At 38.1% G+C, this 25886-nt stretch overlaps 1 protein-coding gene across 2 annotated transcripts in view; it reads left to right on the forward strand.

Annotated features, from left to right (window-relative positions):
• Window positions 1-8084: 8084 nt before the first annotated feature.
• Window positions 8085-25886, forward strand: part of DCN (decorin) — a 43902-nt gene continuing 26100 nt past the window's right edge. The window contains exons 1-2 of one of the 2 annotated variants that reach the window (XM_062202027.1): window positions 8085-8262; window positions 12082-12328. In XM_062202027.1, coding sequence (XP_062058011.1) covers window positions 12115-12328 — 214 coding nt within the window. In that variant the 5' untranslated portion in view covers window positions 8085-8262; window positions 12082-12114. Of the gene's footprint in view, window positions 8263-11166; window positions 11336-12081; window positions 12329-25886 lie in introns of those variants that run through there. The other variant, XM_062202028.1, reaches the window with a different exon arrangement.

Consider the following 25886-nt stretch of genomic DNA (forward strand, 5'->3'; position numbering starts at 1 on the left):
AACAGGAAATAGGACAGAAGCTGGATTTGGAGAGGAGGAAAATGCGGAGTTGTTTAATTGGCATAGAATATCTGTTTGGGATGATGAAAATATTCTGGCAATGGAGAATGATAACGGCTGCAAACCTTACAGAAGTACTTAATGCCACTAATACGAACATTTAAAATCTAAAATGGTAAAAATTATGTTGTGTGTATTTTCCCATGATAAAAAAATACACAAACAATGAAAAAAGTCCTTTGAACCATCAGATTTGCAATGGCAGCCTGAAATACTCGTTAATGTAATGTTGGTGCTACCACGTTTTAATTGCTGGTTGGCACCAGTAAAGATGTGCAACTACATGGCATTAGAAACAGACAAAAAATCTTCACAATAGTTTCTACAATCTCTCAGCGGCTTTCAGTACATGGCTTTACTTTCAGACAGGCACACAATGTTCTTATCATTCAGAGGGTTAACAAATCACCTATTTAAACAGTGTTTTGATGGCACAAACTTCTATAGTTCTTGGTCCATGGGAAGAATTAAGTACTGTTTCTAGTTGGGTATTTGTATTGTCTTAGACCATGAGTAATGCTAGAGAAGCTATTGAAACTAGCCTCCAGGAATGAAGATGTTTCATGAGAAGCCAACCTTTTGATGAAGGAAGCTACAAAGAGATTTAAACCTGAAATACTAAATGTGATCATGCCCCAGTTTTCCTTTATTTTCCCCAGAGGCTCATAATTATAAAGTAAGCTTGCATGTTGGTAATTTAATGCTTTTATAAATGATAAGCTCAGACATCATTCTATAAAGAATGGACATATAAATTATTTTCAAGCATTAATATTTCTTCAGATATTTGTAGTAGATTTACTTAAGATATAGAATTGTTTCTAAAAGTAAAACAGCCATATGATTCAAATGGAAAACACGTTTCACTTTGTTGTCATGTTAATATATATCTGTATCAAAAAATTCATCTCATGAATTATGAAAGAAATAACCTCAACAAGGCAAATTGCAAGGGATAAATTATTACCATTGAGGGGATAACTTGAACCAAATCCAGTAGCTCCAAAGGGGTTGTAACTATCTCAGAGAAAAAAAAGTCCCTAAACTAAGTCATTATTTCATAGTACCGACATTAGAATAAAACTTTTCATTCATTTGCCTACTTAAATTCTGGAGGGCTGACTCTGTGGTGGAACATTTACTTTTCCTAGGCTACAGAGTAAATTGAAAGGAGAATATTTACAGACCAAATAGGTGCCATGCAGTAAATACACATTGCACAGTCATGACTTGCATTTGAATGCTCCAAACTAAACAAGACATAGCTTTTAGCCTAAAGTATATGAATAAAAGGCATTTAGAAGGAATCTTGCAAAATCCTGATCTATTCTGCAATTTTCATTATTTAACACAAACTTGCAGAGCTTGTCCTAAATGACAGGCTCTGTTCTAAACCCTTTACATGATTTAAGTCATTTTATCCTAGCATGAAGAGGGTACTATCCTTAACGGAGAATCTGCCTAGAGTCACACAGACCCTAAAAGTGACAGAGCTCATAATCAAATCTAAGCAATACGACCTCAGGGTCGTAGCTCAACAATTATACTGTGCAATTTCCCTGAAAAGCTAGTGACAGAAGGGCTCTTTGCTTAAGGAAATTACAAATATGAAATGTCTTCTTTCTATAATTCAGGCAGTGTACGGTATTGCATTCTGTCTTGCCTTGTGTTTGACTTCAACTTTTGTCTTTGCACAAGATGTTTTTCTTTGTTTGAGAAGGAAGTAACGCATTGCCAAAGGAGTCAGATTTGGCAGGTTTATGGTAGCAGGCCTTGTTTCCATCAGCATTAGTCAACTAAGATACAAACAGTCAGAATCAGGGCCAGGGAGTTGATCTTCCAGGTAGTGTCTGGCTTTTATCTTTCCCTTGTGTAGTTTCCACTCACTTCAAATATGCACAGCTCCAAATCTGGTCTCCTCTGTAAAAAGTCAACCTTTCTGCCATCACTCAGGGTGAGAAGGCTTCATTCACCACCAGGTCCTTTCCCGTGTGAGGATTCAGCCAGTCAGGGGAGGGCTGTGTTAGTTCTTTCTTCTCTCTTTCAGTCTATAATTCTGATTGCATAACTTCAGCATTCCTCACACTAGAGTTACTGTCAAGAGTTACTTTATTTTTGGACTCTTACAGTCAAATTAGCATAGAATGGTCGATTTCTTATGCTATTTGCATACATCTAGAGTTTTAGGAAACAATCTTTTTTTTAGTTACATTTTTCCAATTAAAGAATGTTCTTGGCGGCCAGCGCCGCGGCTCACTAGGCTAATCCTCCGCCTGTGACGCCAGCACCCGGGGTTCTAGTCCACGTTGGGGCGCTGGATTCTGTCCCAGTTGCTCCTCTTCCAGTCCAGCTCTCTGCTGTGGCCCGGGAAAAAAGTGGAGGATGGCCCAAGTGCTTGGGCCCTGCACCTGCATGGGAAACCAGGAGGAAGCACCTGGCTCCTGGCTTCGGATCCACGCAGCGTGCCAGCCGTATCGGCCATTTGGGGAGTGAACCAACATGCAATCAAAGCTCTTATCATGTTATTACTTCATTCCAGTACCTTTGATAGCATTCATAGCATTCAGATTCTAGACAAGTAATTGTAACATACTAGTCACCAAATGAACATTTGTTGAACAAATAAATAAGTGGATAAGTTTCCCATGGAAAATTTTCAGGTCTTTTCACAATTAGATGTTACCCTCATTTATTTGCTTATGTCTCTTTAGTAATTTCCATAAACGTGAAATTTTTATTATCATTTGACTCCAATATGTCAGACATTATAGCAGTTGAATAAGCAAAGATGACAAAGGAGTTCATGGATTTCCGAAAGGAGGCATCCTCTTACACTACAGTGACTTCTTTGTTGTCTCCTGCTTTCTCCTGGCTAAGATTTTTTAGTACATTTTGCCAGCCCCTCAAGCCTTTTCTCTCCTTTCACTCCATGCACATTTATTTTTATCCCTCAGGGTTCAGTTCAAATTGTTCTCCATAAACACTTATCTAACCTCTCAAGTGTAAAGTGATCTCTCCCTCGTCCCTTCTCTGACTTGCTATGACAATTATTTTTAATGCTTTAATTTGGCCAGGAGTTACGCATTGTAAGTTTTCAGGTATGATAAATACTAAAATGCTGAATTATACTTTATGCCATATCTCCTTGTGCTGTGTCAATCTCTTGCGGTCATGCCTTTCACAATGCATTTTGTGTTTTTCTGGTGTCTTCCACAGGGCCTGGTATGAACATGTTCTCCCATAGTGGTTCCTCAGTCAATATTTGTGTAATGATTGATTGATAGATTACTGGAAATTTTCTTATATTTAACAGATTAGTATGTCCTGCATAGACTACTAGATAGTCAGTAAGTGTTGGCTTATTGTCCAGTTACAAGCTGATCAATATAAAGGAGAAAATAAAATATCCTTTGCTTGCTCCTAAGCATTCAAGAAGTCAACAATGAAGGAACTGAATATCTCCTTGCATTGGAAATGAGGCCTATAACTCCAGATTTTTCCTCTGCCTTCATTCATTAACTAGCCTGTCCCTGACTCTGAGCTCATTTCTACTTCATGTCTTAAGGAAGAGATTTTTAATCTGGAGTCTCTGAACCTGTCAAAAATCTATGAATGTATTTCTGTAGACCTTGAAACTCAGTAGAATGCTATGCTTAAGGAAGTCAAGATATTTAACAATGCAGAGACTTAAATTCAAGCTGATTTAGCTGCAAAATCCTTCTTTTCCAACTGTATCATAGTGTAAGTGATTTCTTGGATTGGTAGACAGACAATCCACTGGGCTATAAAAAGAATGTGGTCTGCTTTTTGTACTGCAGTGTCCCAGGGCAGGTTTGTAATAACAACCCTGAGAGCAACAGCAGTAGTAGCAACAACAAATATGTGTTGCTGGAGAGGTGTCAGGCACAGCTGTAAATGTTTTCTGTATTACCGTCTTAAACCCTATCACATACCATAATAAAGGCAGCACCATGGTTTTCTGGAGGTTCTAGACTAAAATCCTGAAGAACAGAGAAGTTAAGCTACTTGTACAAGGTCCAAGGGTACTGAACACAAGGTGATGGATGGGGGAAGTGAGCATGGGAAGAAAGCCAAGGTAAGAGTCATCTACATGAAATTTTATTTCAAGATACCTTGCATTTAAGACTTCCCTAAATTCCATTCTAGCATTTTAACTTGGTTTATGGAGCAATCTGTCTAGGGGGACAAGCTATAGAGCCGATAATCCACTACAGTGCCTGACTTAATTTTGAAGAGTTAGTTCTGAGAATAAACCAGTCACATCAGGTTTGTGAAGAAAATCAGATGCTTCCTGACCTCATAGAAAATAAAAGAGTGTCAAGAGGAGCCCTTTCTAAGCCTTTGGCCTTCTTCACATCCTCAACATGCAGTTACAATTTAACTCACTCACCGGTGAGGTTCCTGAGAAAGACTGAGTAGTCCAAAAAGAGACTTTGACAACATGCAAAATGCAATTATTCCATTGTTAGTAGATCGTCAATAGAACTTACACTTCAAGTTGTTTTAATGCCAGATGAAGTATATGCTCAGAATTGGAATATTCGAAATATCTCTATAGCAGCCATGGTTTCAGGCAATCCTATCCCAAACATTCCAAGCCCGGATAAACTCGGGCAGTCTCTACTCCAGTGCTGACTTTAGCCTAAAAATTCTTCCATTCCATGTCAGATCACAAGAGATCTTTATTCTAGTGATAATGCCATGGCCTCTTTGTGATTTAATTGTGTATGGTTTTGTTGTTAGTTGCTTTTATCTAAAAACTGAGTGTGACAAACTATGTGTAATTTAACATATTACTAATGGTTCATATTTAAATAATGTTATGGTTGTTAGAATGTCTGGGATTTCAAAAATGAGGTTGTTATTAAAATTTAAAAAACGAAATGTTTGCTTGTTCTCACATAAAATATAAATTATTTTTTTAAAAGCACTGTAACTTGGGGCCATTGTTGAGGCACAGCTGCTGCTTGCGACACCAGCATCACATATGGGCGCTGGTTCAAGTCCTGGCTGCTCCTCTTTCCATCCAACTCCCTTCTAATATGCCTTGGAAAGCAGCAGAAGATGGCCCAAGTGCTTGGGACCCTTCACCCACGTGCAAGACCCAGAAGAAGCTCCTGACTCCTAGATTTGGTCTAGCTTAGCCTTGGCCATTGTGGCCATTCGTGGAGTGAGTCAGCAGATGGAAGATCCCTCTCTCTGCATCTCCTTGCCTGTTCCCTTCTACTCTGTAAGTCTGCCTTTCAAATAAATAAAATAAATCTTTAGAAAAAGCACTGTAACTTGATCGCAGTTTTTTGTTTGTTTGTTTGTTTTGTTTTGTTTTGTTTCTTGACAGGCAGAGTGGACAGTGAGAGAGAGACAGAGAGAAAGGTCTTCCTTTTGCCGTTGGTTCACCCTCCAATGGCCGCCACGGTAGCGCACTGCGGCCGGCGCACCGCGCTGATCGGAAGCCAGGAGCCAGGTGCTTCTGCTGGTCTCCCATGGGATGCAGGGCCCAAGCACTTGGGCCATCCTCCACTGCACTCCCTGGCCACAGCAGAGAGCTGGCCTGGAAGAGGGGCAACCGGGAAAGGACCAGTGCCCCGACCAGGACTAGAACCCGGTGTGCCGGCGCCGCAAGGCGGAGGATTAGCCTAGTGAGCCGCGGCGCCGGCCTTGATCGCAGTTTTTAAAGCAGTCCCTAAAGGTATTTTACCCAAGAATTTTGGTAATTTTCTCTCCATTAAGAGTTTGCTATTGAGGTGTAACAAAACAATGGAAACTGGATTAGGTATGAGAGGAACTGGTATTAGTTTCTGCTTCGCTTCTTACCAGCTCTGTGAACTTGGGACGTCATTAGGATTCAATTTTTCTCATTCATAAAATCAAAATACTAAATAATGTCTTTGCCTAACTTAATGGTTTGCTGTGTATACATCAGAAAAACAATAAAAAGCTAATTTTATGTACAACCTATAAGGGTCATGGTCTATGTTAGTTGTTTATTTTTTTAAAATTTGAGTGCTAGAGTTACAGACATAGAAGAGAGAGAGAGAAAGAGAAAGGTATTCCATCCACTGGTTCACTCCCCAGATGGTCGCAATGGATCCGGAGCCAGGAACCAGAAGCTTCTTCCAGGTCTCCCACGTGAGTGCAGGAGCCCAAGCACTTGGGCCATCTTCCACTGCTTCCCCAGGTCATAGCAGAGAGCTGGATTAGGAGAGGAGCAGCCGGCACTTGAACCGGCGCCCATATGGGATTCCGGCACCACAGGTGGAGGCTTAGTCCACTACACTACAGTGCCGTCCCCAAAGTTAATTGATTAATAAACTCACATATTGCCATATTGCACTGTCTCTTCAACTCATGATTAAAGTAATCATTTGTACCCATTTTACAGACATGGAAACAGATTCAATGATGATAAATAGGTTTCCTGTGATCATACAGCTTGCTGTCATAGGGAGGAACTAAGATGGAAATATTAACCAAAATGGTTCTGCTTTTATGAATATAACATTATCTAATATATCAGTGTTATGGCATGGCCCATAGGCAATTATAAAGTCTTTAGTAATTCATCAAGTGTTTCTTGAGAATTTACCTTAAGCATATATCCTGACTATACTCATTGCAGGGCCTCCACAAATATAAGCATGATGTACTTCTTCCCTTGGAGTAAGATATGTAATTAAATCAGTGTAAAAATAATAAGTAATTGCATGTCATCAAAACAGAGGTAATTCCCATGCAAGGAGAATTAAGAGGAGAAATTCATTCATTCCAAGTAAGAGCCTAATGGGTTTTGCAAAAAATGTACAGAGAATAATTGCTTGTCTTTTCCTAAACCGTCAGAGAAACTGGGTATTTGGTTACTAAATAGCAAGAGAAGAGTGGGGTAAGGTATGAGAGTGGGAGGTTTAAAGTTAAATTCCTTCAAGTTTCATCAAGGCAAAAGAAGATTTACAGTGGAAGCATAAACTTAGGTAGCTGTAGGAAAGGGGGTGAAGATGGGAGGGGGATCCTCTCCTATTTCACACATGTTGATTTCAAATTTCCACCTGGTAACAGCCTAGGGGGCCAGGGCATAAAGATACAAGTCACAGAGACCTACCCAGAGACAACTAACAGCATCCAGCAAAGGAATTATAAAATCTCAAAAAATATCTCCAGTAGGTAAATAAATATCTTTACTTGTATTTGATCTTTTTTCCATTTACTAAAGTTTGGAAAGAGCCATAGAATCCATTACCTTTTTAAAATTCTGGATTACATAAAATATAGCCTAAGGATATCAGATTTTTTCATACAGTGACTAAATTACCTTATGATCAACTTCCAAAGTGGTTTTGTTAAAAAAAACAAACAAAAAAAAAAACAAAAAAAAAAAACTGATAGACAAGGAAGCTTTTAAATGATGAGTAATGAAAGTAGTAAATAACATACTTTCTGTATAATACCATAGCTTTTCCCCAGGACTTCATAAATACATTCATAATACATAGAAAAACTCCACAGCATAGTATTTAAGCTTGCATAAATATTTCAAGGCAAGTAAGAATCCGAATGGATCTTTTTACAAAGGCTACTCATTTATTTTTGCAGACCACATTTAAAACAACTGCAAGATTAATTTCATTCCATTTTCTGGACTTGCACATCTTGAAAGCCAACAAACAGCAACAACAACAACAAAAAAAACCCTGTCATTTTGGAAGCATAATAAATGTTTCTTATAAACATGGCTAAGAAGAGTGGCTAGCAGAGTAGGGCTGGGGGTGGGGAAGCAAATCCTTTAGCCTCAATAACTTAGGGAAAGAATCATCCGTAAGACAAATTTCAAATCAAGTTTTTCCACTAGACAACATAAGCAGTTAAGAATCTTAAGCAGATGTAAAAGGAATATAGCAAATGGGGAGAAAAAAAAGGCCGATAAAGTTTCTGGCTACAATACAAGAGACATATCATTACCATATGATCTAATGTGGGTGTCAGCCGGATTGTGTTCATTGAGGGAAACCTTAGTTTTTAACTGAGCTATGGAGTAGAAGCAGGAGGTTTTCAACCTAGTGACAGTCACAGAGCAGCACCTACCCCCTCCTTCTTTCCACACCTGCAAACTCTTTTGCTTGGGCTGAATATTTAGTGTAATTACATCTCAGCTTTGAGGGCTCCAGTGGCAAATTCCCGGATTAAAAGGTATGGTTTTCAATAATTGTCCTGAACTCTGCTACAGACTCATAAAACTTCGGTCAAATGGACAGCAACAGGAAATGTTTGGTGAGAAAAAAGAAAAGAAAGAAAATTATGCTAAACTTTTAATAATTTCTTGAAACATTTTAAGCACGTATTGCTTGAAAACAGAGGTTAAATATTTGGTAAAGTGGTTTAATGCATTGTTTGTGCTCTTTATCTTCTGTTCTCACAAAGATGCTTATTAAAAAACTGTAACCTAACACCGTGACTATCTGTATTGATGTTTTTGTATTTGTATTAATGAAATGTTTAGCTCTTTAGGAAGTGTTAACAGAAAAGTATTCTAAACTAGTATACTATTTGTAGCTGAATTATACATCTCAGGATTTTTTTCCCTGCTGAATTCTTGTACACTTTAAGAACTTTTAAAACCTTAGCAATGTTGGTGATTATTTGCAGTGATCTAATGTATATTTCTGCAACCCCAGGAATGAATAGAAGTTACCACCAGAGAGGAGAAAAATCAACATAGAAAATATGTATGCTATTAAGACCTAAGATATTCTCATAGTTTCCTTACTTAAAAGTAGTGCCCCTGTCAATATTTTGAATGAAAATAAAATTTTATTATAAGATACACTCACTATACAATAAGGATTTGGGTTAATTTTTTTTTCTAATTTTAAAACAGGGTAACATGATGACCACTGGTTAAGTGGGCTCACCGTGATATAAATACCTGTGGCTTTTCCTTCCTCTTGCTATTTGCACTGGAAAAAGAGCCAACTGCCTCTTATAGCAACCCCATTAATGGGTAGAAGCTTTTATTATTTATTTTTAAAATTATTCCTGTTATTATTGAATTTTTTATTTCACCCAGGGCTGGGGCAAAGCTTTTCTTATCTCTTATTGGTTAAATTTTTGCTTTGAAAATCACACCAAGAGCACAAGTAACATTATGCCAAATGTTGATATGAACAATATAGTTAATTTAACAGGATGAAGTAGTTTAAGGAGTTAGAAACTGTTTTTGCTAAAACATTTATAAACTATGGCAACTAGCTTTATTGGAGGAGAAGCATTATACTAGCAATGAGCATCTAGAAACGTGTCATATGAGAACATGTGGAGAATAGTTGAAACAATTTCAGTGAAAATTTACAAGTAGATTATCTCAGTAATGATCTCCCTGATTTCAACATGAGTAACTGCTGTTTGCAGTTCATATCTTTGATTCATTAAGGGAGGAAGGGAATGGTTAAAGAAATTATTAGTATCAACAGCCCACATTAAATGTTTTAAGATGCTGGGTCTTCACGAATCACGACACTAATTTAAAACAAGTTAGTTCTTGGAAAAACTCACATAACATTTCTAGATATGCTGTTATGGTACCCCGGGACATTCATGGTTAAATGCAGCACAGGCACTCTCCTACACACACACACACACACAGCAAATGAAAGTTATATAAAAATAAGTAATTGAAACTATATATTGCCTGTCTGTATTCAACTTCAATCAAAAAGAGTACTGTGTGAAGCACTGCACCATGTTAACACAAGTAAACAAATATAAATGATGATACTTTTCCTCTAAGCAAATCTCAACATTTCCTTTTTTGGATTGTTAGTGAAATAACTAGGCCCTTTTTGCTCTGGAGAAAAGATTACAAAACGACATCTGCATTAACTCAGCTTGCTATTTATTAAATCTGCAGTTACTTTGCCTCATTTTTCTTCTAAAATTGTAATATATTAAATATGCAACGCCAGCAAACTTGTGGTAAACCATAAACATTGCATTTTAATGTAAAACAGATAGAAAACCACTTCCTTAGATTTAATCCAAGCAAACATGCTGCCAAAACAATAGAGGCTCCTCTTAAAGGGAAAGTCAGGAACTCAGTGGGGATAGGCTGCTGGAGAAAACTTGATATTGAACTTAAAGTGACCATGCAACTAATAATAATTATGGTAGTTTTTAAGTGAAAAGTCACGCCTATATGTAATTTAGTGATAAATGGAAATTAAGAACAAATGAGTAAGAATTTGAAAAATATTTGTGTCCTCTTTAGTGGATCTTGCATAAACTTCTACAAGTTGCATTCATGTTAGAGCACATAAAGATTTTTTTTCTCTACTCTTCTTTGCTATCTGTGCTACCACTGCACAATAAACAATTCTTTCAATCTGATCATGAATGTATAGCTTTATCAGTATATAATTCAAGGTAGAGATGATAAGACTAAATGTAACATTTGCAATATGTTTTAAAAATACTTAGAACAGTTTCATTAGGATTTACTTTAAAATAGATCATCTCACAAATGGACTCTGTTTTTCTATGCAATCAACTACATTTGTTATTCAGATTTATTTAGTTCACTTTGATCAATTTAGAAACGTAGATATATACATATGTCTAGAAGCTCTTGTTTAATGAATGGATATTATATATATATACTTGTAAAATCTGTACATTTTTAGTTTCCTTGTTGTTTTCAACAAAATAGCCCTATTGGTAAAATCAGATAACATAACATATATGTCATATAAAAATAAGTTAGGATTTTCCATATGTATTTCTTGTATACTTAAAACAATTAGTTTGAAAAAGAAGCCAATGGAGTTAATATTTGATAAGAACGTTGATAATACCAAGTTTAGGTTTTCAATTAGGTAATTTTTTATACCAGAAATTAGATATAGAAAAAAAGGATAATTGTGTGTTTTTAAAAATCAGACAAATTGGATGCTAAGAAGAAATCAAAGAGATTGCATTGTTAATATATTTATGGTCAATTGAGTCATTTGTGTGCAAAATATTGTGCAAGGACCGGGTACAGAGCAAAGGATAATAAGACACGCCCTGAAGGACTACATCTTCTGGTGGGGAGGACAGAACAAGTAGGCACAACAAATTACAATCTAATGTGATAAGTCCTTTAAAAGAGGTAAGAGCGACGTGCTTTGGGAGAACAGAAGACAGGGAACGCAGCATCCTTCCTGGATGAGCCAGGGAATAGAGAAGGGAGGCCCATTGTCTCAATTCATCTCTACAAGGCTCCTGCAAGGTAGGTGTTCTAAATGATGACAAGTAGCTTTGAGTGTTGGGGTTGAAATGGGGACTGGTAGTGGGGAGAAAATGGAAAGAAATATGCTTAGAAGTAGCTGCTGGTATCAGATTATGAGTAGTCCTACGTGTAACATAGTCAATGTGCCCCTTATTGTTAAACCATGGGAACTCAATGAAAGGTTCATAGTAGAAATTAACAGATGAATTTTAATTTTTTTGAAAATGACTTGTACAACATAGTGGCTAGAAGTAGAGAAAATACTCAAGACAGAGATGAGTAGCACCTCTTGCAAAAGTTCAGGCAGTGGTGAGAAGGCCAGGACAAACATAAATACAGTAGGACCAAGATATCAGATTGGCATCCAGAGATATTTCTGAGGCAGGAATTGGAGATCTTTCATGTGTATAGACAGAATTTTATCTGACTCCTGCATGGCTTGTGTTGAATGAGCAATGAAAAGTCCAACATGATTTATTATCGTGAGAATTTAGCAAATTTGATATGATCACATAGTGTATTGTCTTAATTCAGACCCCAAATCTAAACAAGAAAGCCTAATATTCAAATTTCTCTTCATATGGAAATAGTTGTGCAAGTGAGACTATAGTGGACCTTATCACCTTTCAAATACATTTTTAACATTCTGCTTCTTAGAATTTATGCTGTTCCCTGTGCTCATGCTATGGTGCGGCTTTATGGACCAGGCAATGCTATTCTTCCCAAACCTTTCATTTGTTTTCTAGGTTCCCTGGTTGTGAAAATACATGAAATAAATCATGACGGCAACTCTCATCTTCCTTCTGCTTGCACAAGTTTCCTGGGCCGGGCCGTTTCAACAGAGAGGCTTATTTGACTTTATGCTAGAAGATGAAGCTTCTGGGATAGGACCAGAAGAGAGAGTTCCTGAATTCCCTGACTTGGAGATGCTGGGACCAGTGTGTCCTTTCCGCTGTCAATGTCACCTTCGAGTTGTCCAGTGTTCTGATTTGGGTAAGTTGGGTGCAGGCTTTCATTACCTTCCTTGTCTGAGAGTTTAGTTTTCAATGTTAATCTCTGAGATTCAAATGCGAGAGACAGTGCCACCTAATGAGTAGGAGAGGAAGTAAAGTAGAATGGAAAGAGAAGTAACTGAGTTAGTAGTCCTTTGCTTTTCCTTAGTCACAGTTCTATTACTTCGGAATAAAACGCTTTTAAAAAAAATCTTTCTTAACTTCATGGACTCTATTTTTGCAGCATAAAGCTTTCAACAAAATACTCTTACATACTAGGATTGCAGAGTGATGGTTTATTTGCATTCTCTGAGTTGTGTTCATGAAATCTCAGATATTAAGAAAACCCAGGGAAGTTTCTCTACTCTTGAATTGGCCCAGATAACAGAGTTTGAGCATTACTAAATAATAAAGTATTCAAAGTTACCAGTTGAAAAACAAGATAAATGTTACGCCACAAACTTATCTTTCAAGTACCAAAATACACGCTTAATCTTTGGGTCTTAGTTTTGCCTTTAACTTTGGCATTTTGTAATCCAGCTGTTTATATTCTTTAGAAAGTTTCAAGGGAAATATTTATAACTAAGGTACAGTGTAAATATTAAACATGGTCTCAGAGCATTTATCTTTAGCCTAACACCCCAGAGACAGTTTGATTTATCATCTTTTGAGAAAAAAAAAAAATTGGCCTGGAAATTCCAAAAGCAACATACTTAGAAGATAAATCTCCAGAAACTTTTGAGGCCTCAGATGATGAGCCAAAGGAAAAAAAAATTACTTTACATGGCAGCTAATTTATATTCATCTTTTCTTTTGATATAGTTTCTTATTGGAAAGAAAAAGAGAAAAACAATCCTCATAGTATGATTCTGCCATAGTGCTCTTCCTTACAAAAGAAATTCCATCACATAGGAAAGCATGTCTTTCAGTAGCCCTGTACTTACAGAGAATATACTTTCTAGCAGCATTTTGAAAAAAGCAAATTGTTACTAACTGCTGCAATTGGAATAAATGACACGCAGGAATATGGAATCACATGAAATAGGTTCAATAATAACAACTGAAAATCAAATGCTGAGATAGCTTCTTCAGTGCTGATATATATGGTATAAAACCTAAATAAAATGTGTATATCAAGGTTTTCAGAAAGCTACAGGAAATTTCACTTTTCTGTTTTCATTTAAAAAATTAAAAATTCATTAATATAAAATAACAGATTTCATGTATTTTGTAGCACAGCTCTAAGAAGATAACATACGTCCCTAATTTGTCTATTCATCCCGCAAATCTACTGAGAGCATGCCATGGGTCAGCTCTGTGCCAGGCCAAATATGGTCGCAGTTCCTGTGAATCTTAGATGTTAGGGGTGCTGACTGTTTTTTTTTTTTTTTTTTTATTTGCATGCTTGCTACAGGGGAGATTGAATTGCTATCAAATTCTCCAGAAACTTTTCAAAGCATCTGACCTGTATCACTGTTTTAGCTGAGAAAACAAACAAACAAACAAAAAAAAAAACTGAAAAATCTGAATAAAGAAACCATCACAACTGATATAGAAGTGATAAACTGTCTTTCTCTGAGATTACTAAAATGGCCAAGTTCCCAAGAAATACGCTGCCAGTTAAATTTCACATTATTTCTGACAACAAAGTTAAAAGGATTCATTACTCCCATTGCACAGATTATCAAAAATTAACAGTTGATATTTTAAGGGAAAAAATAGATGGCTAGTGACTTTACTGAAGTTTTATTTTTCTATATATATAGTTTCAGTTTGCTCCCATAACAAATTTTTAATAAAGCTTGACTCTGATTAAAGTAATAGGTCAGGACTATGGCTTGAAACTAAATAGCAAAATCTAGTTTTAGGAAACATCAAGTTCACTAACTGGGGAATCTCATAATACAATTTTGCTGTTGTTCTCATTTTGCTTGGATTATTTTGTTTTGTTTTCAGCCTGGAAAATTTTTACATTTCTTAAAAAGTAACTAATATTATAATAACCATTTGTTTCAAGGAATCATATTTAACTAAGTTCTGGGGAGCAATGGGCTGATCCAAAGTATCTTTAGTTTTTATTGACTCATAAATGCATATTAAAAGATACCATGAACATTTTAATCAGATATTTCTAAAGCAGAGTATACTTCTGAAGAGGAAGAAAAATGCCCTTACTTTTAAAGAGAAAAAACCAACTCTATTCACAATTTCAACTACTATCCAACCCTTTCTCATTGGCAAATTGTTAAGGCCTTGACATCTTCATTTGCAGAAAAATCACAGTCAAGCCTAGAACTCCTCTTGTAAGTGTGAGATAGTTGGTTCATAGTGGCATCTCGACTCAGTTTCTTATTGTATGATAATTATGTACATCAAGAAATGAAAGAAAATAAGAAAGCAGAAATGGGTAACTTCATTCATAGTTAGGGAGAAGTAGTTTGTTTCTTTGTTCCAAGTTCCCTAGTGATCTGAGTATAAATCTTGGATTTTCATGATAAAAGAATAAGTGCAATGCACTTCCGGATTGGAAATGTTAGTCATTATCTGTATCAAGGGCTGATGTTGTCTCCAGAATTATCCTCAGAAGTTACAATGAGCACAGAGAAACTACAGTGTGGGAGGACAGTAGTCCTTTGCTATCTTACTATCTAAACACTGTTTAATACAAACTTAAATTATGATCGTTAACTTTTCCACTAAGCAATATGTCTGATAAAGTTAAATAAAATCAAATTGTTAGATAGTTCTTCCCAAACTAAGAAGTCAAAACTGTGAAATTAACACAAAATTATTCCGTGAGAAAACTTTAGGGCATGTGGTAGATGCATTGAATGTTTGTGTCCCTTGTTATGATTCAGCAGAGTAGCATTGCCATGTGCTTTTTGAGCCCGAATACAAAGGAAGTATGCTTCATAAATTGTTTTGTTGAACTTGTTATAATTTACATTAATAATTTAAATAAGAATTTTATGATTACTATGTCTTATTCTTTAAAAATTGTATTCTTAAGGCATAAAACAATTCACTCTGAATTATAGCACTTATAAAAAACAACAGTATGAAGTTGTTAAATAAGGTTGGCAAATTGAGAAATTATGAATTACCTTAAAATTATAAAACCATAATGTCACTACTTCTTTTCAAATCTTTTGAAAATGTCCTAAATGCTATCCCATTGGATGTTCTGGTTCATGTGCTTGGTATCTGGAAGGAAATCAATTTCTCTTACACGTATGGGGACTCTTTGGCTCAGCCATTCAGTTTTGGATGAAGTGTCACCAGGGAGCATAACTGGCTCTGACTTCATCTCCTTGCTGAAATGCAGATTAATTCTAACAAGTCTAGTAAGCATAAGCTGCCTTTAGACCATTCTCAAAAATTAAAGTAGCTTTTACTGATATCTTTCTTATAAACAAGTCTCAAAAGGCTTGAAATGCCTTATATAAATTATTTGACAGTGTAAAAATCTTGGGCTAGGCAATTAAACACCTATGAATTCAAATCTCACCATTTACAAGCAGTGTAAGAAACTTTCAAAATCTTATTTTCTCACTTGTTAAATGGGACTATATGTTACTTCATCAGGTGATAATTGAAAATATATGTAAAAATGAGTATTATAGAAACCACAGTAATCAGATATCAAGTTAGCATTTCAGATAAGGTCAGTAACATTGTAAGGTTGTGTTTGACAAGTTTTTATTTTCATTTTGAAAATTGAGAATTTCTAATAAGAGTATGGCTTGTCAAGCTAGATACAAACTACCACCTTCTTTCCCCTCCCCACCTAAAGATGGCCACATCATCTCCAAGTGGAAATAGACAAAAATCAGAAATACTATACAATTATCAACAAAGTCAACATTTTCCAATCCAATATTGTTTTAAACAAAATTGCCTCAGATGGACTGAGAACAATGAAGCAATGGCCACGGTGTAATCACAAGATTCTAAACTTATATATAAGCCTTCTAAAAATGGTTCTAGGAGATGGACTGCATACAGATAACAACTGCTTGGGAAAACGTACCTCACAGTGCAAAGGGGATTTTAATTTTAAAGATCTCGGGAGAAAGTACAACTCTTTAAGCTGCAAAAAGTTAATTTCTTCTTCTCTTTAATCAGTTTGCTTGAACTGGTAAAAATTTTATCAGTGCTTGCCACTTGGGACATATACCACAGCTTATTGCATGAATGGGAAATTGATTTTCTAGAAGTAAACCTTATATGGGAGATAAATGAACTGTTAGGCTTCTCCCATGAAATCAACCCAGAAAAATTAACCAGAGCAGTTTTGTAGAGGAACAGACAGAATGCTGAAAGCTAAGTGTTTCTCAAGGCTTTTTTTTTTTTTTTCCCAGCTCTGCAGCCACAAGGATATAGATATCCCTTGTTCAGAGTTTCAGATACATAAAAAAGGTATCTCCAAGCATGGTAAAAGGAGGCTTGCATAGAGCATGCCCAGTGGCATACAATTGGGGTGTAATATGACTGATCCTCATATGAAGCAAGAGAAACGTTCAGGTGTGACCTACAATACCAAGGCTCCTGATTCAAGGGGTTAAAGATGGGAGGAGGAAGAGAGAAGTCAGTGAAGGCTAAGGGAAGCATCTGTCTGCTTAACCGCACAGCACAGAGGATTGACATATCCCTGGTTTCCTTCTCTGTCCCTGGAGGGGGAGAGGAAGAAGCAGCTGTGTGGGATCAAGACATTCTGTTAGAGTGCAGCTGTGATGCATACTCCAATGGAAGAAAATCCTGGCTCCAAGCGACAGGATGGCAATAGGTTAGCTGGAATATCAATTCCCTGGGTAGAAGAGGAAAATCATGAAACAGCCTAATCTTAACAAGGGTAGAAAGATGATTATATATTTCCCTGAAAGTAGACATAAATAAATTAAACCAGTTTTCTATCCCATCTCAGGAAAAGGAGAAAGCCCTATCACAACTTTGCTGTTAACACTCAAGAATCAATAACCTTTTAATTTACTCTGTGAATAGCTTTGAAAAAACTTCTGTAACTTGTCTACTTCTGCACTTTCACCAAAATCTACATGAGCCTTGAATATTCTATACCAATCAATTACCTATATAGAATTATTTAGTATCTTTTAATTACATCATTATATTTAATGCTTTCTATACCAAAAGGGAAATGTGACAATTTACCTTTGTATATCTTCTACTCAACAAATTGCCTTATTCCTGAAAGTCTCTTCAACATCAAAAACGCCCAATGAATGAATAAATGGACATATGCGTAGCTTGGTTTTTGGATGAGGGCTTGGTTGAAGAGTCTACAGTATTTTTGACCTCACCATGCTGACAAAAGGAGGGGACATGGCAGACAGGATTAGAGGACATGGAGCTGCAGCACAGTTTTGCTTCTTCCTTTTGAGGATGACCGAAAACCAGGAAGCTTACCTTCCATGAGTTTGTTTGAAAAAGAATGAAATTAAATCTTCAGTTTATGAAGCCTCATAAAATTGTCACCACAGTCAAAAATTGCCATTTTTAAGAGTGAAAGAGGTAAACATGCCTATTTTCAGCAGAAAGGTTTTTGTTGAGATGGTGGCATCTAAATAGCACTTTGCTCATTTGACAAAAACTGAAGTGAACTTCCATTGTCCTATTTATTCACTTGAAGACAGAATTATATAAAAAATTATTGGTGGAAGTCAACAAGAATAAACTTGGGGGTTTGGTCCCATGCCACAGTGGTGGGAAAAGGGTGATGTTTTAAGGCAGCTTGGTCTTTGTCCAACACAATGTTTACAGATTGCTAGCATTTGCTAGTAGAACGAGGCTATTCATCCTCGAGACAACCAGACAAACCAGGAATTTCTTTCCAGTCTTTATTCAAGTTATTTTTTTGGTAATCTCTTAAGTAGAGTTTTCTTTACTGTGATAAATAATCACATTTAATTAATTAATTAATTTGTTTATTTTCATTTCACTTGAAAGGTAGGGAGAGGAGAGAGACAGAGAGACAGAGATATTTTCATCCACTGGTTTACTCCCTAAATGCTAGCAACAATCAGCACTTGGCCTGGTCGAAGCCAGAAGTCTGGAACTCAATCCAGGTCTCCCACATGGGTTGGCAGGGACCCAAGTACTTGAGCCATCACCTGTTTCTTCTCAAGGTGTGATGAATAGGAAGCAAGGTCAGAAGCAGAGAAGCCAGGATTGTAACCAGACACTTCAATATGGGATGCAGCATTCCAAGTGGCAACTTAACCACTGCGCTGAACACCTGTCCCATAACCATTTTTTTTTTAACTTATTTGGCCAGAGCCACGGCTCACTAGGCTAATCCTCTGCCTGCAGCATTGGCACCCCAGGTTCTAGTCCCGGCTGGGGCACCAGATTCTGTCTTGGTTACTCCTCTTCCAGTCCAGCTCTCTGCTGTGTCCTGGGAAGGCAGTGGAGGATGACCCAAGTGCTTGGGCCCTCCCCCTGCATGGGATACCAGGAGGAAGCACCTGGCTCCTGGTTTTGGATCGGCGCAGTGCACCGGCTGCAGTGTGCCGGCCGTGGCAGCCATATGGGAGGTGAACCAACGGAAAAGGAAGACCTTTCTCTCTCTATCTCTCTCTCTCACTGTCTAACTCTGCCTGTCAAAAAAATATGTATTTGAAAATCAGAGTTACACAGAGAGAGGAGAGGCAGAGAGAGAGAGAGAGGTCTTCCATCCACTGGTTCACTCCCCAAATGGCCTCAGCGGCCGGAGCTGTGCTGATCCAAAGCCAGGAGCCAGGAGCTTCTTCTGTATCTCCCATGTGGGTACAGGGGCCCAAGGACTTGGGCCATCTTCTGCTGCTTTCCCAGGCCACAGCAGAGAGCTGAATTGGAAGTGGAGCAGGCAGGACTCGAACTGGCACCCATATGGAATGCTGACACTGCAGGCAGCACTTTTACCTGCTTTGCCAAAGCACTGGCCCCCATAACCATATTTTAAAGATTTATCTTCTTTAAGAGAAATAGAGAAAACAAATAACTGTGGTGGCTTCTGTTTTAATGGAATATTTAGAATGTTTTTAAAGGATGCTCACTGAAAAACAAATTTAGTAGACAACTTTGTTCCTGTAAATTTTGGTGAATAAATATTTCACCAAATTATTACAGTTTAAAAAATTATATTTTGCTCATGAAGACAGGAACAAGAAATTTGGGAACAACTCAGGCGTGTTGTTCTCACTTGGAGTCTCATGTAATTTCAGTGAAATATCAGCTTAGAGCTATAGCTGTGGGAAGGCGACAACCCCCAAGATAGTTCACTCTCAACTGGGAGTTGGTGCTGCCAAGTCAGTTGTTCTGTGATCTGCTAACTCAGGTGGCTTTTTCAGTATTGTAGTCTCTGTGTAGAAATAGTTCTTCTATGAGCACTGGAGGTCACTATAGGAAGTAACCTAAAACTCCATTAACAACTTACCATTTTTATCTCACTTAGCCTTAAACGTCATGTTTCTTTTCTATATAACCTAATGGTTTATGAAATACTCATATAGGCATCCCAGATTCAAAGGGAAGGGAGAAGACTTAGTTTTCATCTTTTAAAAAAAATTATTTATTTGAAAGACAGAGTTACACAGAGAGAGGAGAGGCAGAGGGGGAGAGAGAGGTTTTCCATCTGCTGGTTCATTCCCCAATTGGCCACAAAGGCTGGAGCTACGCTGATCTGAAGCCAGGAGCCAGGTGCCTCTTCCAGGTCTCCCACATGGGTGCAGGGGCCCAAGGACTTAGGCCATCTTCTACTGCTTTCCTAGGCCATAGCAGAGAGCTGGGTCACAAATTGAGCAGCCGGGACTCGAACTGGCATTCATATGGGATGCTGGCACTTCAGGCCAGGGTGTTAATCCACTGCACCACAGCGCCAGCCAGAATTTATCTTTTGATGGATTCCTATTGTAGAAAATCATGTAGAATACGAAAATCATATCATTTATAATGGGAAGTATGAGGAAAAATCATATATTATATAGAAAGCTTCACAGATACTATATGTTCCAAAGAATGCCATTGTTTAAAATTGCAAACTATAATGGTATATTGCTTAATGATGGGTAAGTTCTGAGACCTGCACTTTCTTGTGCAAGTATCTTAAAGTGCACTTACACAAACTAAGATGACAATGATCTCACTAGGCAATAGAATTTTTTTTCTTTTTTTTTATTTGACAGCTAGATTTAGACAGAGAGAGAGAGAGAGAGAGAGAGAGAGAGAGAGAGAGAGAGAAAGGTCTTCCTTCCGTTGGTTCACTCCCCAAATAGCCACCATGGCCAGTGCGCTGCACTGATCCAAAGCCAGGAGCCAGGCGCCTCCTCCTGGTTTCCCATGCGGGTGCAGGGCCCAAGCACTTGGGCCATCCTCCACTGCCCTCCCGGACCACAGCAGAGAGCTAGATTGGAAGAGGAGCAATCAGAATCAGAACCCGGTGCCCATATGGGATGCCAGCGCCACAGGTGGAGGATTAACCAAGTGAGCCACGGCGCCGGCCCCTAGGCAACAGAATCTTATGGAACCCATATAAGTTCACACATGTGGAGGAGTGTTGACTGAAATATCATTTTGCAGCATAGGACTGAACTTAAGGTATTATATAAGTGATATACAGCCGGCGCCACGGCTCAATAGGCTAATCCTCCGCCTGCGGCGCCAGCAACTGGGTTCTAGTCCCGGACGGGGCACCAGATTCTGTCCCGGTTGCCCCTCTTCCAGGCCAGCTCTTTGCTGTGGCCTGGGAGTGCAGTGGAGGATGGCCCAAGTGCTTGGGCCCTGCACCCCATGGGAGACCAGGAGAAGCACCTGACTCCTGGCTTCGGATCAGCGGGATGCGCTGGCCGCAGTGGCCATTGGAGGGTGAACCAACGGCAACAGGAAGACCTTTCTCTCTGTCTGTCTCTGTCTCACTGTCCACTCTGCCTGTCAAACAACAACAACAAAAAAAGGGATATACAAATTAATGTTCAAGTTAAGTCTTAGACTTAAGATTTTAATAAAGTGTTTAATATAATGCATTTTTTGAAGAAAATTTTACCTGCCTAATTGATACATCACTTACAATGTCTGCTGTCTAAATTTCTATATCATTTTATGGGTAACCATAAAATTTATGAGCATCAGTAAGAATGATCATGCACAGGGACCTGTGTTGGGGCCCAGGGGGTTAAGCCACCGCTGCTGCTAACATGACATTTGCTGGCATCCCACCTTGGAGTGACAGTTCAGAATGCTGCTACTGTGCTTGGGATGGAAGCAGAAGATGGCCCAAGTGCTTGGGTCTCTGCCTCCAATGTGGAAGATCAATGTGGAGTTACTAGCTCCTGGATTCAGCCAGGCCCTGCCTGACTGTTGCAGCCATTCAGGGATTGAATTAGTCAGTTTAAAAGTACCCTTTCTCTGTGTGTGTGTGTCTCTCCCACTCTGTTTTTCTGCCTTTCAAATAAATAAGTCTTTTTTAAAAATTTTTTTTTTATTAGACAGGTAGAGTTAGACAGTGAGAGAGAGACAGAGAAAGGTCTTCCTTCCATTGGTTCACTCTCCAAATGACCGCTACAGCCAGCGCACTACACTGATCTGAAGCCAGGGGCCAGGTGCTTCTTCCTGGTCTCCCATGCGGGTGCAAGGACCCAAGCACCTGGGCCATCCGCCACTGCCTTCCCGGGCCACATCAGAGAGCTGGACTGGAAGAGGAGCAACCAGGACTAGAACCCGGCACCCATATGGGATCCCGGCACTGCAGGCGGAGGATTAACCAAATGAACCACAGCGCCAGCCCCAAATAAATAAGTCTTAAAAATAAAATTATATATAGTTAGTACAATCACACTTATACATAAAAATAGAATTTTTAAAGTTGTTGATATAAAAGATTTAAAAATCTTGATGTACATGAACCATTTCCAAAGAAGAATACCGGTTTTTATATTCTTTAAAGATTGATTTTTAGTTCAAATAAAATGTTTCATGTTATTCATAAAAAGTAATTTATACCTCAATTTACTTCAGACTCAGCATTTTCAGGTGAGAAGCGTAGGGTTGAGGGATGCTAACTTACATGTACTACTTGTCTCTAATTGTGGCAAAGTTGACTTTAACCTATGTCATTCTGGCTCAAAGTTTTTATAAATAAGGTATGATATTTTATAGATATGGCATTTTACCTCCATTATGTAGGGTTAAGTTGACCAACAATAGCTGTTGGGAAGAGTGTACTTACTAAACTAAAGGCTAACTATCCAAAGGTAGAGCTCAGGAGACAAGTTCTGCAAAGGCCTTGGACATCAAAGGACCAATGACAAATGCAACAAAGCTAGGAAATGTTTGATTAAAAAATTGACTGGAATCTTCAGTTGCAAATCTGAGTTTGATATATCTACAAAATAGATTTTGACCTCCAGGTTAATGTGCCTTATAATTGTCTTACACAGGAAAGAAAAATATGTACAGACTAATAATCAGCAAGATAATTAGAACTGTACTCTCTCTTTTCCTTTTGGGTAATGATTCTAACTAGCAGTAATTGATACCCTGCTCTGCACATTGGTAGGATACCACTTTGCAGCATAGCTTGATTGCATAGAAAAGTTCTATAAAATGTGTAAGACAGTTGAGGCACAGGAGCTTAAGCACAAAAGTTTGAATAAATTTTAAAGTATATTTATTCAGTTCATGGTTCTGAAAACGGGAAGTTCAAGATCAAAGAGTATTTCTGGTGAGGTTTTGCAACAGTCGGCAACTCTGTGCACAGTTGCAAGGCAGCATAGCAAATTTGATAGCTCAGATCACTCTCATTCTAAAGCTTTAGCTATCCCTATTCTCATGAGCTTATCTAATCCTAATTACCTCTCAAACGTTGCACCTCTTACTATTATTAGAACAGGAATTAATTCTTTTTTTTTAAATTTTTTGACAGGCAGAGTGGACAGTGAGAGAGAGACAGAGAGAAAGGTCTTCCTTTGCCATTGGTTCACCCGCCAATGGCCGCTGCGACCAGCGCACCGCGCTGATCCGAAGGCAGGAGCCAGGTGCTTCCTCCTGGTCTCCCATGCGGGTGCAGGGCCCAAGGACTTGGGCCATCCTCCACTGCACTCCCGGGCCACAGCAGAGAGCTGGCCTGGAAGAGGGGCAACCAGGACAGAATCCGGCGCCCCGACCGGGACTAGAACCCGGTGTGCCGGTGCCGGAGGATTAGCCTGTTGAGCCGCGGCACTGGCCCAGCAATTAATTCTTTTTTTTTAAACTTTTATTTAATGAATATAAATTACCAATGTACAGCTTATGGATTACAATTGCTTCCCCCTCCCATAACTTCCCTCCCACCCGCAACCCTCCCCTCTTCTGCTCCCTCTCCCCTTCCATTCACATCAAGACTCATTTTCAATTCTCTTTATATACAGAAGATCAGTTTAGTATATATTAAGTAAAGATTTCAATAGTTTGCACCCACATAGAAACACAAAGTGAAACATACTGTTTGAGTACTAGTTATAGCATTAAATCACAATGTACAGCACATTAAGGACAGAGATCCCACATGAGGAGCAAGTGCACAGTGACTCCTGTTGTTGACCCAACAAATTGACACTCTAGTTTATGGCGCCAGTAACCACCCTAGGCTCTCCTCATGAGTTGCCAAGGTTATGGAATCCTTCCAAGTTCACCGACTCTGATAATATTTAGACAAGGTCATAAAAGACAGGGTGAGGATAGTTCTTAACATGAGTTTCAGAGAAGACAAGCATTCAAACTATGGTAGAGAGAAAGGTCTGTGTTCTTCAGACACACATGTGAAAAAAGGCTACTTCACAAATACATCAAAGGTACAGAAGACAGTAAGAGGAATTTTCAGGGGGCCGAGAATGAGAATGACATATCTGATGATAGCATTCATTTCTAAAATGTCCCTGGTCAGTTTGTGAATTAGAAAATTATGACTGCTGTGGTCAGTGGCATCTTAACACCACTAAGGGAAATAGAAACCTGCAGGATTACAACATCCGGAAACATGTTGTGATGATATATGGCGGAAAATATCTCAAAGCCTTCCATGCTCAGCAACTTCCCATCAGGGACAGCAAGGCAGACAGATTCTAAAAACAATCAGGAAAATGCGCTGTATGAGTTAAGCAGCCAGAGCAGCACTCTGATGAACATATCATTAGTCTGCACTTACAGAAAAAAAACAAACACTACATGGAGGCAGTATAGTCTGAACACGTAAGTCTACAGCAGAAAAAGAGTTTGGAATCTACTGTTGTCTGGGGTGATCAGGATGAGCATTATGGAAGAGGGGAACTAATGGGTAAATTGTAAAAGGATTGTTAGATTGAAAGTAGAAGGGAATGAGTAAGTGGTGTTTTCCAGAAAATAGGCATTGTACAAATGAAATGACTGGCTGTAAATGAGCACAGTATGTCCAAGGGATAGCGGTAGATCCACTCTATTTTTATTATGTACAGTGGTGGCCATCTGCATAAATGGCACACCAGGTAGTTGTGTAGTGAGCTTACTCAAACCATATTGATTTTTGGTCTAAGTAGGCTTGGAGACACTTTGGATAATCTTTTTAATTAATTTGAGTTTGTTTCTTTACCTATTACTAAAGAATATTGGGTTAGTTTAAGAATTTCCCAATTTCTGGGACAAGTAGACATTTTTGGATGTTGAACAAGTTAATTTATTTTTTATGTCAGAACCAAATCTAACAGAATAAAAACAACCTGCTATCTACTATCATAATAATTTTTAAGGAAAAGATATGTAAAATTAGAAAAGGAAGTGGAAGCAGGAAATGGTCTCAGAAATGTGTGTGTGTGTGTGTGTGTAGTAATTTAGGTTAAACTAACCAGATTTCCCCAATTGTTTTTTCATCATGGCATCTACCTGATCAGCAGTTGAGATCAACAAACTAGCTGTTGTTTAAGGGTCCTTCCATTTGTGACATTTTAAAAACTCATATGATTTGGATAATTTCTCCATTATACTCTGCCTCTAGTCTTTGAGCAAGACAGTTAACATCCTGATGCCTTGTTTATCCTCTAGTTGTACAGCATCTTACTGGATCTAATGTCAGAAAATTCTCCTTGGGGACACAGATGGGTATGCACCAAAAAAACCACCCTGCTGGAAGCCTGGAGAGTTGTCTTTTAGTCCAGCCAGATGGGCTTATTCATATTTTAAACTTTATAAAAATATCTGGAAAATGAAATTATTATACTGTTTTACCAATCACATTGAGTTCTTGTGAAGTGAATAAGATATCATATTTTCAGCTTTTCAAATAAACTCTAAAAGTTGCATAAACTGCTACCTCTGTATGTGAAGTCTATCAAATGGGTATGAACTTCTTAATAATTTGAAGATGATTGTAGGATCATTATTTTAATCACTAGAATAGCTCTTCAAGGAATAAACTGCAAAAATCACCAGACTGAATATGGTATTTTATGTTAAATCCCCAGAACTTCACTGTGAAGTTCTTGTTGTTATAATATTCTAGGAGAGCAACAAAATCAAAATTGTCAGCTATCCAGACACCCTATTCTTTCCTTTTGCAT

Source organism: Lepus europaeus, chromosome 10 (genome assembly GCF_033115175.1).
Source record: "Lepus europaeus isolate LE1 chromosome 10, mLepTim1.pri, whole genome shotgun sequence".
NCBI lineage: Eukaryota > Metazoa > Chordata > Mammalia > Lagomorpha > Leporidae > Lepus > Lepus europaeus.